At 34.8% G+C, this 12703-nt stretch overlaps 1 protein-coding gene across 2 annotated transcripts in view; it reads right to left on the bottom strand.

Annotated features, from left to right (window-relative positions):
* Positions 1-12703, bottom strand: part of kug (FAT atypical cadherin kugelei) — a 413066-nt gene that overhangs the window by 124742 nt on the left and 275621 nt on the right. For both annotated transcript variants that reach the window (XM_089099328.1, XM_089099327.1), the window contains one exon: positions 4814-5035. In XM_089099328.1, the coding sequence (XP_088955454.1) occupies positions 4814-5035 (222 nt within the window). The remainder of the gene's footprint in view (positions 1-4813; positions 5036-12703) is intronic.

Consider the following 12703-nt stretch of genomic DNA (forward strand, 5'->3'; position numbering starts at 1 on the left):
AAGAATCCTTAAAAAACATAAACTTAATGTCGCCTTTAAAAATTTAAATATTACACAGAACTTTTTTAACAACGGCAAAGATAAAACCAGCCCCCTTCTGGGTAGTGGTTTTTATGTATTCCTTGTTCTTGTGGCGGTTTTTATGTTGGTAGAACCCAACAGCAATTGGGGGAGAGGTTGTCTGAACATAAGTCCTCAATCGAAAAGGCGATGAGGTTACGCCAAGGCCTGAAGTTTTTGATTCCGCCTTGGCGCAACATGTGTACGCGAGTCCACACCATTTCATTTTGTTTGACGAAACCTCGATTGTTGCCCCTGTTAAAGGTCTCACGCAAGTTTTCAGGGAGGCAGTTGAAATAAAAAAGCACATTCACCAAAAGGCAGCTCTAAATACGGACACTGGAGAAATTTGTCTAAGTCCCAATTATGACAAAATTATTAATTCTGATCGTTTTTACATACATCCACAAAGTTATATTGTGCAATCCAATAGAGTCTCCGATATTAGTCAAACTGGAAAGCGATTAGATTTTAAGAGTGCTTTACGCAAAATGAAATTGTGAAATGCCATTTAGACTTGTGTTTTTCATTCAGTTACCCTTTCACCGTTACTAAGAAAGGGTCGTCCAATTTTAGTTTGGTGTTTTTATTTTGAGGTTTGGTTTTTATATTTTTATCAGTTTTATTCTGCACTGAGGACGGTCAAGCGGAGGTCTTGACCGAAATATTTGCATAATTTTTCAATTTTTTCACTGGCTGTTAATTGTCCTCGTTTTCTTCCTTTCCTCGCGATTTTTTGTTTTAGCTAGTCTGACGCAAAAAGGAATCAGATTTGGTGTACATAAAATTTAATTAATATTAAATTAAAATTAACCATTAAATTAAATAAATTAAATTTAAAAAAATGTACATAAAAATTAACATTAAATAATAAACACATAAAATTTAACTAATAATTAGTGCATGATGATTATGAAATTTTTCACAGCTGTGTTCTCACCTTATTGTTTAGAATCCTTCGACGTCTAGAATCTTTTTAAGTCAAATAGTTGGCTTATGAAGTCTATCATATGAAGGGGATAAGGCTTATTAGACATCCTTTTTTTATATTACACCTCTCAACCTGAACTACATATTTGGTACGGCCCTATGTTTTCGATACTGCAACTCTCAACCGGAACAACATACTGCGTACGGGCCTAAGTTTTTGATAGTGCACCTCTCAGCCTGAACAACATACTGCGCATGGGCCATGATTCTGACTTCAGGAAGCTTTACCCTACAAGTGGTTCAAGCCACTTTTTCTTAAAAATTTTCAACTTTTTGCAAATCAGACCCGGGTATAATCTGACATAAGTGCGAAACACGATAGGTCAATGATTTCTTTTTGCACACAAAAATAAGATGAAGAAGATAGAACAAAATGAAAGAAATAGGAAGATGAAATAAGGTAAAAGATGAAAAGAGAGGATACAAATAAGATGAAAGAAACACACGGGAAAACAAATGTCAAGATTACCTCTTAATAAACTTTCACTTGATAAGGACTTTTGTAAAAATTTGGTTACAATACAAATAGTGACGTTAAATTGGGGCGGCATTAAAAAAAAATTTTTGGGGGGCATTTTCATCGAAAAAAAAGAAGAAAAAATGACAAATTTACCCTCCCCCTCTAGATACAAAAAAACTAAATTTTTCCCTCCCCTAAATTTTAAGGCTTCCCGACAATCTTCAAGAAATATTCATTGACGAGAAGATTACAAACTTTTATTATCCCCAGATGACAAGGGAAGGGGGGCATAGAACTTTTGGCTTTTATTACACATATAGAACCCCCCCCCCCCTGTTAAGAACTCTATATTATATTTTGTGAAACATCAAAAGATCTTTCAAACTTTTCCTAGAATTATGTATTTACATTCATGAAATGAGGAGTTAATAAGATTTTTTCCCAACGGACTGACACCGATTGCTATTTGGATTGCCATGTCTTATTTGCTGGAAAATACGACGTTGAAAGGATTTAGACCCCAGGTGCTACTTTTCAGAGGAAGAAGATGAAAACAAAGATGCAAACCTGTTGACAAATCTGGATGCTTAATTTGCTCTCAATAAGCATCCCACAAACTTTCCCCTGAAATTGTGCTTAACACACCCAAAAGTTTATGACAAACCTTCTACTTTCAAATATTTATCTGCCAAGACGAAGGCTTAGATTTCCCTTAGCATTTCAACTTATATAGAAAACAAAAATATGACAACATTAAATTAGATCTCATCTCCAAAGAAAGTTTTTACAAACTTTTACCAGAAATATATCCAAGACGGAACTCTGGAAGAAGAAGAATTTAGTCCTAAAATTTCGTCTCCTTACTGGAAGGACAAATACATTAATTTTATAGATTTCTTTCTTTCCTTTTTTTTTATTTTTTTTTCTGGACCAACTGGCCATTGATCAACCACTCATTTTTTTTCTTTGCTAAGAGACTTATTTTGACCTGTTTTCCAACTCATTTTAGCGTATATCTCGCCATCTGTCCATTCCCGTCCGTGTATACGCTGAGAAAAAACAACAGCTAAAATATTCAAGCTAGACATACATGAGTGATGCAGGTCAAGAGGGCCAAAAGCCTGAGCTGCCGTTCTTAACGGTTGAGGTGACCAATGAGTCCTTTCTGGTAGAGAAAGAGCCAGCAAAGCTAACTATTCTGAAACTATATTTATATACTATACGTTTTAACTTTTGCTGCCGATAACTATAAGTTATAGACTTAACTTGACTATAACTCGTATCTTTTTATTGCAACAAAAAAATATTTTTTCCGCCTTCGACTCGATCACTCGGCAAAAGCTTCCTGAAATTTGCTCCTGAAGCAGATTGCTGATGCTCCTGAAATTTGTCAAACTGCTTATAGTATACTACAAGGATTCTGTGAGCTGAGTTCGAGTTATGGAGAAGAGACTGAACAATTCCTGGCTGAGTTTGAAATAAAACAAGGCTGCGTCCCGTCTCCGTCTCTGTTTAACTACTGTATTGAGTGCTTAAAAATGCACCATCTTCTCATCCAGAAGTTCAGACTGGACAGAACCTTTCACTTAGAGACCTTGAATACGCTGATGATTTCGGAATCCTCTCAAACCCAGAGAAAGTTCAAACCATGCTCGATGATGTAGTTACTTGGGCAGATTACATTGGCTTGAAAGTCAGTACAGGGAGGACACAATTTATGGCAATAAATCACATTGACCCTATTTCGCTAACTTTAAATCAGGTACAGTTGGATCAGGTGAACAGTTTCACATACCTTGGCTCCCAGCTGCTTTGTCTTGATGGATCTTCAGACGCCGATATTCAACAGCGATTGCAGTAGGCACAGACGGTCTTTACTTCCCTTAGGTAACCGTTGTGAAACCGGCGTGAAATTAGTGTACGAACTTAAGTTCGAGTCTACCTGGCTTTGGTTCGAACAATACTTCCTTATGGATGCAAAAATTGGTCAGTGAAGCGACTACATGAAAATACACTGATGGTTTTTGAGCATACCTGTCTGCGTATCATCCTAGGATTAAATCTGAATGATCGCACATCAAACGTGGATATACGATAAATGTGTCGTATCAAGAGATACGTTGCCATCACGATCTAGGAGCGTCGACTGAACTGGTTGGGCCCTGTCTTACGGAGGCCAACAGAGTACTTACCTCGCCGAATCCTTCCAGCTGAGCACTTCAGCTCATGAAAGAGACACCAAGGAGGACAGCGAAAACGCTGGTGGAAGTCGGTTAAATCAGACCTGAACTTATTGGGGGGTTCAGAAAGTTCAGTCACAGATGGACAACCCAATGGCTCCCATTTGCAAAGCAGCTGGCAGCAGACCGCACTACATGGTCCAAACAGGTCTCATAGATCCTTGACACAAGGCAAGGTGGAAACACCTCATTCCCGCCACAAGTACAAGCACAAGTAAGGTTATGAGATTCAGATTCTATTAGCTGCAGTTTTAACTAAAGCACCTAATACCTTAAGAATTAAATTCAACAGGGCTGTGAAGATTGGCCTTTTAGGATCCAGTGGCGGTTCTGGCCTCTCTTGCGCCTGGGCCAAAATCTTGATTAGCCCTCCCCCGTCTCATACAAAATTTTTAAATCAAATTTTAACAGAATTTTTATTTATCAACAAAATTAATTTCGATTGACTAATTAATTCATAATTTATTTTTAAACTATTTTTTTTATCTATTATTTAAATTATTTAATTCTTGTTTTATTTATTGTTATTTTATTAATTAATCAACAATTAATCAATTCTTTTTATTTATTAACTGCGTTCTTTACTTTATTAATAAAATTTCAAAAACCAAATAAATGATTATTACCGTTAGATTATTTGTTTGAAATTTTGCACCTCTAAAATTTCTGCCACTCGGGGCAAGTGCCCCCTCTGCCCCTCCCCTAAAACCACCTTTGTTAAAAAGCCGCCTTTATAAAACCGCCTTTATAAAACCCCGACCCCACTTGAGTTTGTCAAAACCTTTCTAGGTGTATTTTCATTGAAAAATCTTTTTGGGGGTATTTTTATTAAAGAAAATGACAATTTGCCTCCCCTTAGTTTTGAAAATTACATTGCCTCCCCCCCCCCTCCACCTAAATTGTCGCGAGCTAATGCCACTGAAAATATGTCCAATACACACCCATGGAAGAGAAAGTATATTTAATCTTACAATTTCATCTCCAAGTGAGAAGACCAACACCAAGATTGTAATTAAGATTTCCGCTTTTATAGCATAGCTAGAGCAATTAAAGCCAAGAGTACCTGTTTCAAAGTCAAGAGTAAACTCCTCCATGTCATTCCCAGATGTGATTGTATAAATTAACTTCCTATCCGTGGGATTGAGGGCGGAGACTGAGAGGAGCGGAGTATAAAGAGGTGTGTCCTCTCGGATTGAGGAGTAATAAAAAGGCTGCTCAAAAATCGGACTACTTCTATCGACCACTTTGATTTGAACAGTTGCTTCTGAGGAGAGGCCAGGAGACCCTGTAAAGAATGATTGGGGTTTAATGGGCATTAAAGCAAACACATTTAAATAATGATCAAGAGTGATCGTTATGATGATCAACACATAATGATCAACACATTTAAAAAATGTGTTGATCAACAATAATGATCAACACATTTAAAAAATGATCAAGAATATGAAAAAAACGCTGTGTCTATTTATTATTATATACCAAAGAGTCAAATACTAAATCAAATATCGCTTCTTTTTTGTATTAATTAGAAAAAATTACCACATAGATTGGATACTAACTTCTTTAGTTTTTTGAGCTTAATAGGATAGGAGAAAATAATGTACGTAAAAGTTTGATGAAATTAAAATTGAACGGTATTGCGAGCAGTATAGCATTTACCAGTTAAGAAAAAAAGAGTAATACAACCAGTAAAGGGATACATTAGTGAACTTAAAGGCATGAGCAACTATAGTATTTTATTAGGAAATGCTAGATGGCGTTGATTTTTTCGGTACTTAAGTATTAGACGAGAAACACTCAAGACATTACCCGGTTTTCATCCCGAATTGCAATGTACAGTGAAAGAACATAAGTGTCTGACCATGCATAGCTATATTTTAATTAAATATTTAGTTGGTATTTTGGTTAGGTTAGATTTGTTCAGGTTACGTATTTAATATATGCTATGCTTTACCCCCCTCCCCCTCCCTAATGTGCAAATATACAGCCCAAATTTGTTTCTAAACTATTACTTAGGTATATTTCATTAGCATTAACCAAACTTCACTTCTCGAGTGTTTCTCGTATAATACACGTATTTTATTCCTTTCACAAAATTCCTTAAGCGAAATACTGAAGTTATCAATGCTTCTTCTTATTTTTTTTATTTCTTTTATCTCTCTGTCCAGTAGGATCAACAAGGGAAAATGACATCATTTTTATACATTCTTGAAAAAGGCTTATACCAACTGTGTTTCTCACTCGGACTATCAACTGTCTTGGTTCTTTCTCCAATTAGCCATGGACTAATGGCAACTTTAGTTTAATTCAAGTTGATTGAATTAAATTAACCATGTACTGATGGCTCCAATTAGCCATGGACTGATTGCAACTTGATTACAAATTCATATGCAGTTACGCCGTTTCTGGTAGGAGTGGGTATCAACATTAAAAAAAAGAAACGTGGGCAAAAAAATCTGCAACAAAAAATAAATTAAAATCATATGCCACCAAACGACTCGAGAAAGTTTTTCTTTCCTTTGAAGGTGTAGTTGTCTTTGGAGCCAATAGTGTTAGGATTTTTAGGGATAAAATCGTTTTCAAGTTCGCTGATTAATTTTGCCTATTTATTTTCACGGTTCAACGTGGCAACGCAGACCAAAATGTGGTACTGTCCCAAAAATTTATTACTTTAATACGACCAAACAGAAAATGTTAGAAAAGCGTGGTTTTTCAGTTAGGAATAGACGGGAAATGGTTCCATGGTGTAGATATACTATTATTGATGCCCTTGGTGCTTTGGAAATAGTTTTAATACTTATAATTCAGGTGGGTAGCCCTCAATGGCGTCAATTTATGATAGTTTAGGGGAGATGTAAAATGAATTTTACAAAATCTAGGAAGGGGGGGGGGGATTTGCCATTTTTCTATTGTTTCAATTAAAATACAAAATAAAAAAAAATACCCCATACAAAATTTTTCAAACGTAGGAGGGGGGCAGACAAAAATATAGGGGGGATACATGCAATATATCCCTCAATTGACGCCACTGGTAGCCCTGTCAGTGACACAAATAAATTTTAATTCCCTTCAGAGCCACGTTGAAGCACTTAAAAAACTGCTTTTCTTCAGTTTCCTATATTCATGGAATTACTTTTAATTTTCCCAAACTTTCAGTTCATTTCCTCCATCTCATTAAGCTCATAAAAGCAAAGAAGTTGGTAAATTAGATTCAATCATTAGTTTATTTCCCACTTTTAGAGGAAAATCTGAGAAAATGGAGAGACAAAATTAATAAAGTGTGTCTTTCTGGAAATCACTTTCTACATCTATAATGGCAACAGGATGCCATCAAGAGGATGACGTAGTGTCATCGTCAAGAGGAGGGCATTCGCCATCAAGAGGAGTAACGCCCAGATGGGTGGGTTCAATGGTTCAAGTAGAGAACCCCGTGGGATTCGTAAGACTTTTGCAACCCGAAGATTACAATTGAATCACCAGCTAACATAAATGTAAATGGTTTATCCGTTCCTCCCTTTATCTCTTTTTCTTATTTCATATCTTTTTGTCAAAAACGAAAATTTGGTACTTGTCAAGAATCCGATAAACACGCGAGAAGTGAAGTTTCGTTAATGCTAGTGAAATAAAACAAAATAGGATGAAAATATAACAGTTTACGAACACATTTAGGCTATATGTTTGCATATTAGGGGGGGGAGCATAGTATATATTAAATATGTAGCCTAACCAAACCTAATCAAACCTAGGTACCTTTTTTTGCCCCTTTAACCCCAAAAAACTAAAGTTGAAATAGTTTCCACAGAGTGAGCAACACCTCACTAGTCAGGGGAAACCTGATTTTAAATAGCATCTTTGACAATCTATATGCGTTTCTCTTCGCGTATTTATCGGATTCTAGACAAGTACCGAAAATTTTAATATCTGATTGTTCTAAATTTATAGAAAGACAACAATACAGTTTTTAAGATTCAGGCTAAAAATGCCTATTTCAAGAATGTAAATAAGAAAAAAATAGTAGAAATCACAGTTTCCAGCAATAGTATACTTTGTTTTAAAATGTAAGGAATAATAATATCTTAGTAGCATGTGACTTAGATGCACTTAAACATTCTCTTCCCTTCCGAAGTAGGTATCGTTAACTTTTATAAAGCGAATATGTTCCCATGACTTCAAGCGGATAACAATGCTTTGACAAATCCGCTTTACTTTCTAAATAGTAAAAAAAGGATGGTTCGTAAAAGGGAACATTTAGGTGTTTCTTAGCACATAAGTGAACTCGTTCAAATAAGCTTATAGAATAATAAAAACGAAATTATTTTAATGTCTAAATCGTCTTTTTTTGGGAATGTAAATAAGAAAAAATAATACAAATTGCAATTTGTAGCTAAATAGTATAACTTCATTTTAATATGTAATGTCAGTGACAATATCTTAGGTGGCATATGACCAAATCGACTGCGATAATTGAAAGTGCGACATATGCGATTTTTGTAACTTTTCAAGAGAGACAAAAAATGGAAAAGAGTTGGTCGGTAATGGTGAAGCTCTGAAGGGTGAAGCTAATGGGGATGATATTCTAAATTAACTGTTTATGCTCTAAATTAACTGTTTATGCTCTAAATTAACTGTTTATGCTCTTTTCAGTGGTTAAATTCAAGTATTTCGAGCGAATTTAAAATTATTTTATTTTAGGGTGTATGCCTCCCTTTTCCTTGAAAAAAGGAGACAAATAACAGGTCCCCATGCAGTAGTTCCATAAGTAAATTCTCTTCTGTCATTCTCAATTGAAACAAAACATGATAAAAAAGAGACATTCGGCACTTAGAAGCTTTTGTCTCTTTTATCTTCGTAACAGTGCAAGATTCTGACTGCACCGGACAATTCTGACTGCACCATAGGACATATGCATAACTCATTTTCAACCAAAATGGGGTATGTCGCACTTTTAATTATAAAAGCCGAAAATGTACTCAAGCATTCTGTTCCCTACCAAAGTAGGTCTACTGATCTTTTACGAGGTAAACATGCTCCCAAATCTTCGAGAGGATAACGATACTCTGACAAATCCATCTAACTTTCTAAGTTATTTTCAAAAAATGGTTCGTAAAACAGTACATCAAGGTGTTTTTCAGCATATAAGTGAACTCAGTCAAATTGACTTATAAGTAGTAATTTATTTTTATATTAGTCTCTAAAAACACATATTTTGAGAATGTAAATATGAAAAAAAATTGTATAAATTACAATTTGTAGCTAAATAGTGTAGCTTCATTTTAATATAATATAAATAATAATATTTTAGTCAGTATTTGACCTAGATCCACTTTCCTTACGAAAGTGGGTCTCCTTAACTTTTACGAAGTAAATAGGCTCCCTAATCTTCTAGAAGATAATGATACACCGACAAGTATGTCTCACTTTCTAAGTCATTTTCAAAAATGGTTCGCAGACCTCTTCATCTACGTGTTTTTTAGCTTACTAGTCTGTTCGGTGACTTGTGACTCGGTACGTGATAAAAAAAAACATTTTTTTTAACTGAAAGAAAGGATTGACATTAAAACTTAAAACGAACAGAAATTATTACGTATATGAAAGGGGCAGGGGCTGTTCTCTCCTCAACACCACGCTCTTTACGCTAAAGTTTGACTCTTTCTCACAAATCTACCTTTTCAAACAACAAAAAAAAAACTTTAGCGCAAAGAGTGGGGCATTGAGGAGGGGACAACCCCTTTCATATACGGAATAATTTCCGTCCTTTTTAAGTTTTATTGTTGCTCCTTACTTTCAGTTAAAAAAAACTTGTTTTCTTATATATTTAGTGTATGAACATTTTTCAACTAATGCAGGTTCGAATTTGGATCACCGTATATGAAAAATTAAAAAAAAATTGCTTATTAGTTTTGGCAGATTTATTCCGGATACGAAGGGTTTCCCCCACCTCAATACCTTGCTCTTTACGCTAAAGCTGTTAGTACTTTTAAAAAAGCTTCATATTCTAACTAAACGGCCGCCGTGATTAAATTTTAGTAATCAGTCAAACTTTAGAGTAAAGAGTAAGGTATTGAGGAGGGGACAACCCTTCATATATGGCATAATTTCTTTTTTTTTCAAATTATGACAGTATATCAGGCTCACCCTCAATAAAATATACCCCTCCCCCAACCGGAAAACTCCTCCATGGAAATTTCATTCAACGTATTAGAAAAAATTTCGACAATTAAAAAGAATTTCGTATGGTAATTCTGTTACTACCCCCCCCCCCCCAGTGTAATATTTCCCCTGGAATATTCACTCCCCAGAAATTTCCCTCCTAAAGGAAGATACCCCCATTGAAATCCACCCCAAGCACCCCCCCTAAAATAAAACATTGGCTGTATACTTCCCAATAACAAATACTAGATGTAAAAAAATAGGCCAAGTTCACGACTTCCAGCCCTTTCCCCGGGCACTGTGGGGGGGGGGGTCATTTTACACTTAAAGACATATTTATTAGATTTTTCGACTATGCTGAACAAAATGGCTATCTCAAAATTTTGATCAGGTGACTTTGGGAAAAAATGAGCGTGGGAAGTGGCCTAGTTACCTTCCAATTTTTTTGTCACTTCAAAAGGTCACTAGAACTTTTAATTTCCGTTCCAACGAGCCAAAAAGTGTCAAACAGGGATTGGGAAATATCCTATTAAAAAGGCAGAAATCTATATGAGAATTAAGCTATTTCTTTAAATAAAATATAGCTTGCAGCTGAGCCCTTAAAAATCCCTCTACTATGATTCAGCGCCTCACTAGCAGCAAAGAAAAAGCACTTTACTTCCCATGCAAAAAAGTGTTTTTCCTTACTGTTCAAGATTGAGGGTTTTAATTCTTCTGAACATGGTTTTTGACCATACTAATTCGAACAGCGCACTTTTTTATAAATACGTGCCTAATTAAATCTCTAGGCTGAAAAAATGCTGTAGAGCCAGGCGTGCTAATTGGGGATGGGTAGGGGATGGCCCCCCAAGATTTTGAAAAGATAATTTTTTTGTTATTGTCATTGAAATATACTGGTGACACATCGCTGATGCGTCCCCCCCCGTTATTTCAAATACCTGAAAGCTGACAAAACTGTGCATTTTGATGATCAATAATCAGGATAATCCACCGCTATAACTTCCCTTCTGTGCCTTTTTCACACCAGGAGCTTGGATATTTCTGTAAAGAAAACTCCAATATTTCAGCCTACCCGTGCGGAGACTAATTCAGGAATTAATAAAGTAAATATTTTGTGCTGTGTTGTGAAATTAAAAGGCGTTTGTTGTTTCATTGGAAATTTGAACGAAAAAAATATCCAATTTTAGAAATCAAATAGCTGAAATTTACCTGTTCGAAAAGAAAAAAATATTACCCTATAAAAATAGTGTTCCCATCTCAACTTAAATATAGGTTTTATTTTTTTCCTGTAATTCCAGACTTGTCCAAGCATATGTAATAACGGTACTAGGGGTTACCATACGGTTACCATTACAGTTTAAAAGAGGTTACTATACCTCCAAATATGCACCAACTTGTAGAGGCTGATTTTTATTTTACCTTCTTAAATAAGCAAGGGCCTAGATTTTATACTATATTTCATCTTTTTTGTTTTTTTGTTGTTTCTTTTTTGTCAAAATGGCATTTACCCCTCCCCCGCCCACAGTAAAGCTTTTAAAAATAAAACATTTCGTAGATTAGATTCAATCATTAGCTACTTTTTGGAAACAAAAATTATAAATGGAAGAAAAAACACTAAGTTTTTCAAAAAGGCACTTTCCAAATACGACTAAGTCTTGAAAAAACAAAGAGCTTTCAAACAGTTTGACTTCAAACGCCTAAAAAGTATGGTAATTAGAACAACATTCTAGAAGTCGGGAACTAAAGGGGTTTTATTTAATACTTTTCTATTTATAATAGACTTTAAAGCTTCTTTCAATCTTATATTTCAAAAATATAGTGCAAAATTGGTATAAGCTGAAAGGGAAATCAGCTGAGCCTGGAAAAATATTTTGTCTAATTTTCATAGTTGTATTTGTAGTTTTTTTTCCATAAAATTTTTAAAATTCTGTATCATTTCGGTTTTTTTTTTTGGTTTGGTAAGAGGAAAGAGTCCCTCCAACTTTTGATTACCCCTCCCACTCTGGTTTTACAGGCGCGTACACAAAAAAAAAATCAAACTAATCTACCTGACTCAGTTGTGTTTTTACTCTGTTGTACTTAAATATTATTTGTGGTTATTAAATCGTTCACTCCATAAATACAGATTGAAAATGAAATTAAAAAACGACAGAAGAAACAAAACGAAAAAAAGAAAGAAAAGACAAAAATAGAAAAAAAAGAAATACTGATGTAAAAAGAAATAATAAAGACAGAAGAAAGAAATCGATAGAAAGAGGGCGGAAAAAATAAAAAGAAGAAATTACACTTTAAGAAAAAGAAATACAGATATGAAAAAGAAATAATAAAAACAGATGAATGACAAAAAAAATGAAAAGAGGAAATAAAAAAGGAAATACAGATAGAAAAAGAAAGAAATAACAGAAGAAAGAAGACGAAACGACACGACAGAAAAAATAAAAAGAAGAAATAAAAGAAATAAAAAGAAATATAGAAAGAAAAAGGAATAGAGGCCAGATTCTAGTTGGCTGACCTATTCTATTTTTTCATTCCAAATCCATTCTAAAATTTAGCTTGACTCTGGCAAAATCCAATCGCAAAAATTTTGTCGAACCTGGCTTCTATTCTATTTTGTATCTCTACGGCCGTAGATACATCCAAGCCTTTATGGTAGAGTTTGTTTAATTTCTTAGTTGATTTAACAATAATGGAAATTTGCTATAAAATCTCGTATCAGTAGATAGACACTCTGTCACTGAGCTACGATGACATTTCCTTTCAGAGTCATCAACCTCCAGACCACAATCCTGACCTTCAGATCTTT

This window comes from Artemia sp. Qi Xiang Cuo, chromosome 13 (assembly GCF_049724085.1).
Source record: "Artemia sp. Qi Xiang Cuo chromosome 13, ASM4972408v1, whole genome shotgun sequence".
In the NCBI taxonomy this organism is placed as follows: Eukaryota; Metazoa; Arthropoda; class Branchiopoda; order Anostraca; family Artemiidae; genus Artemia; species Artemia sp. Qi Xiang Cuo.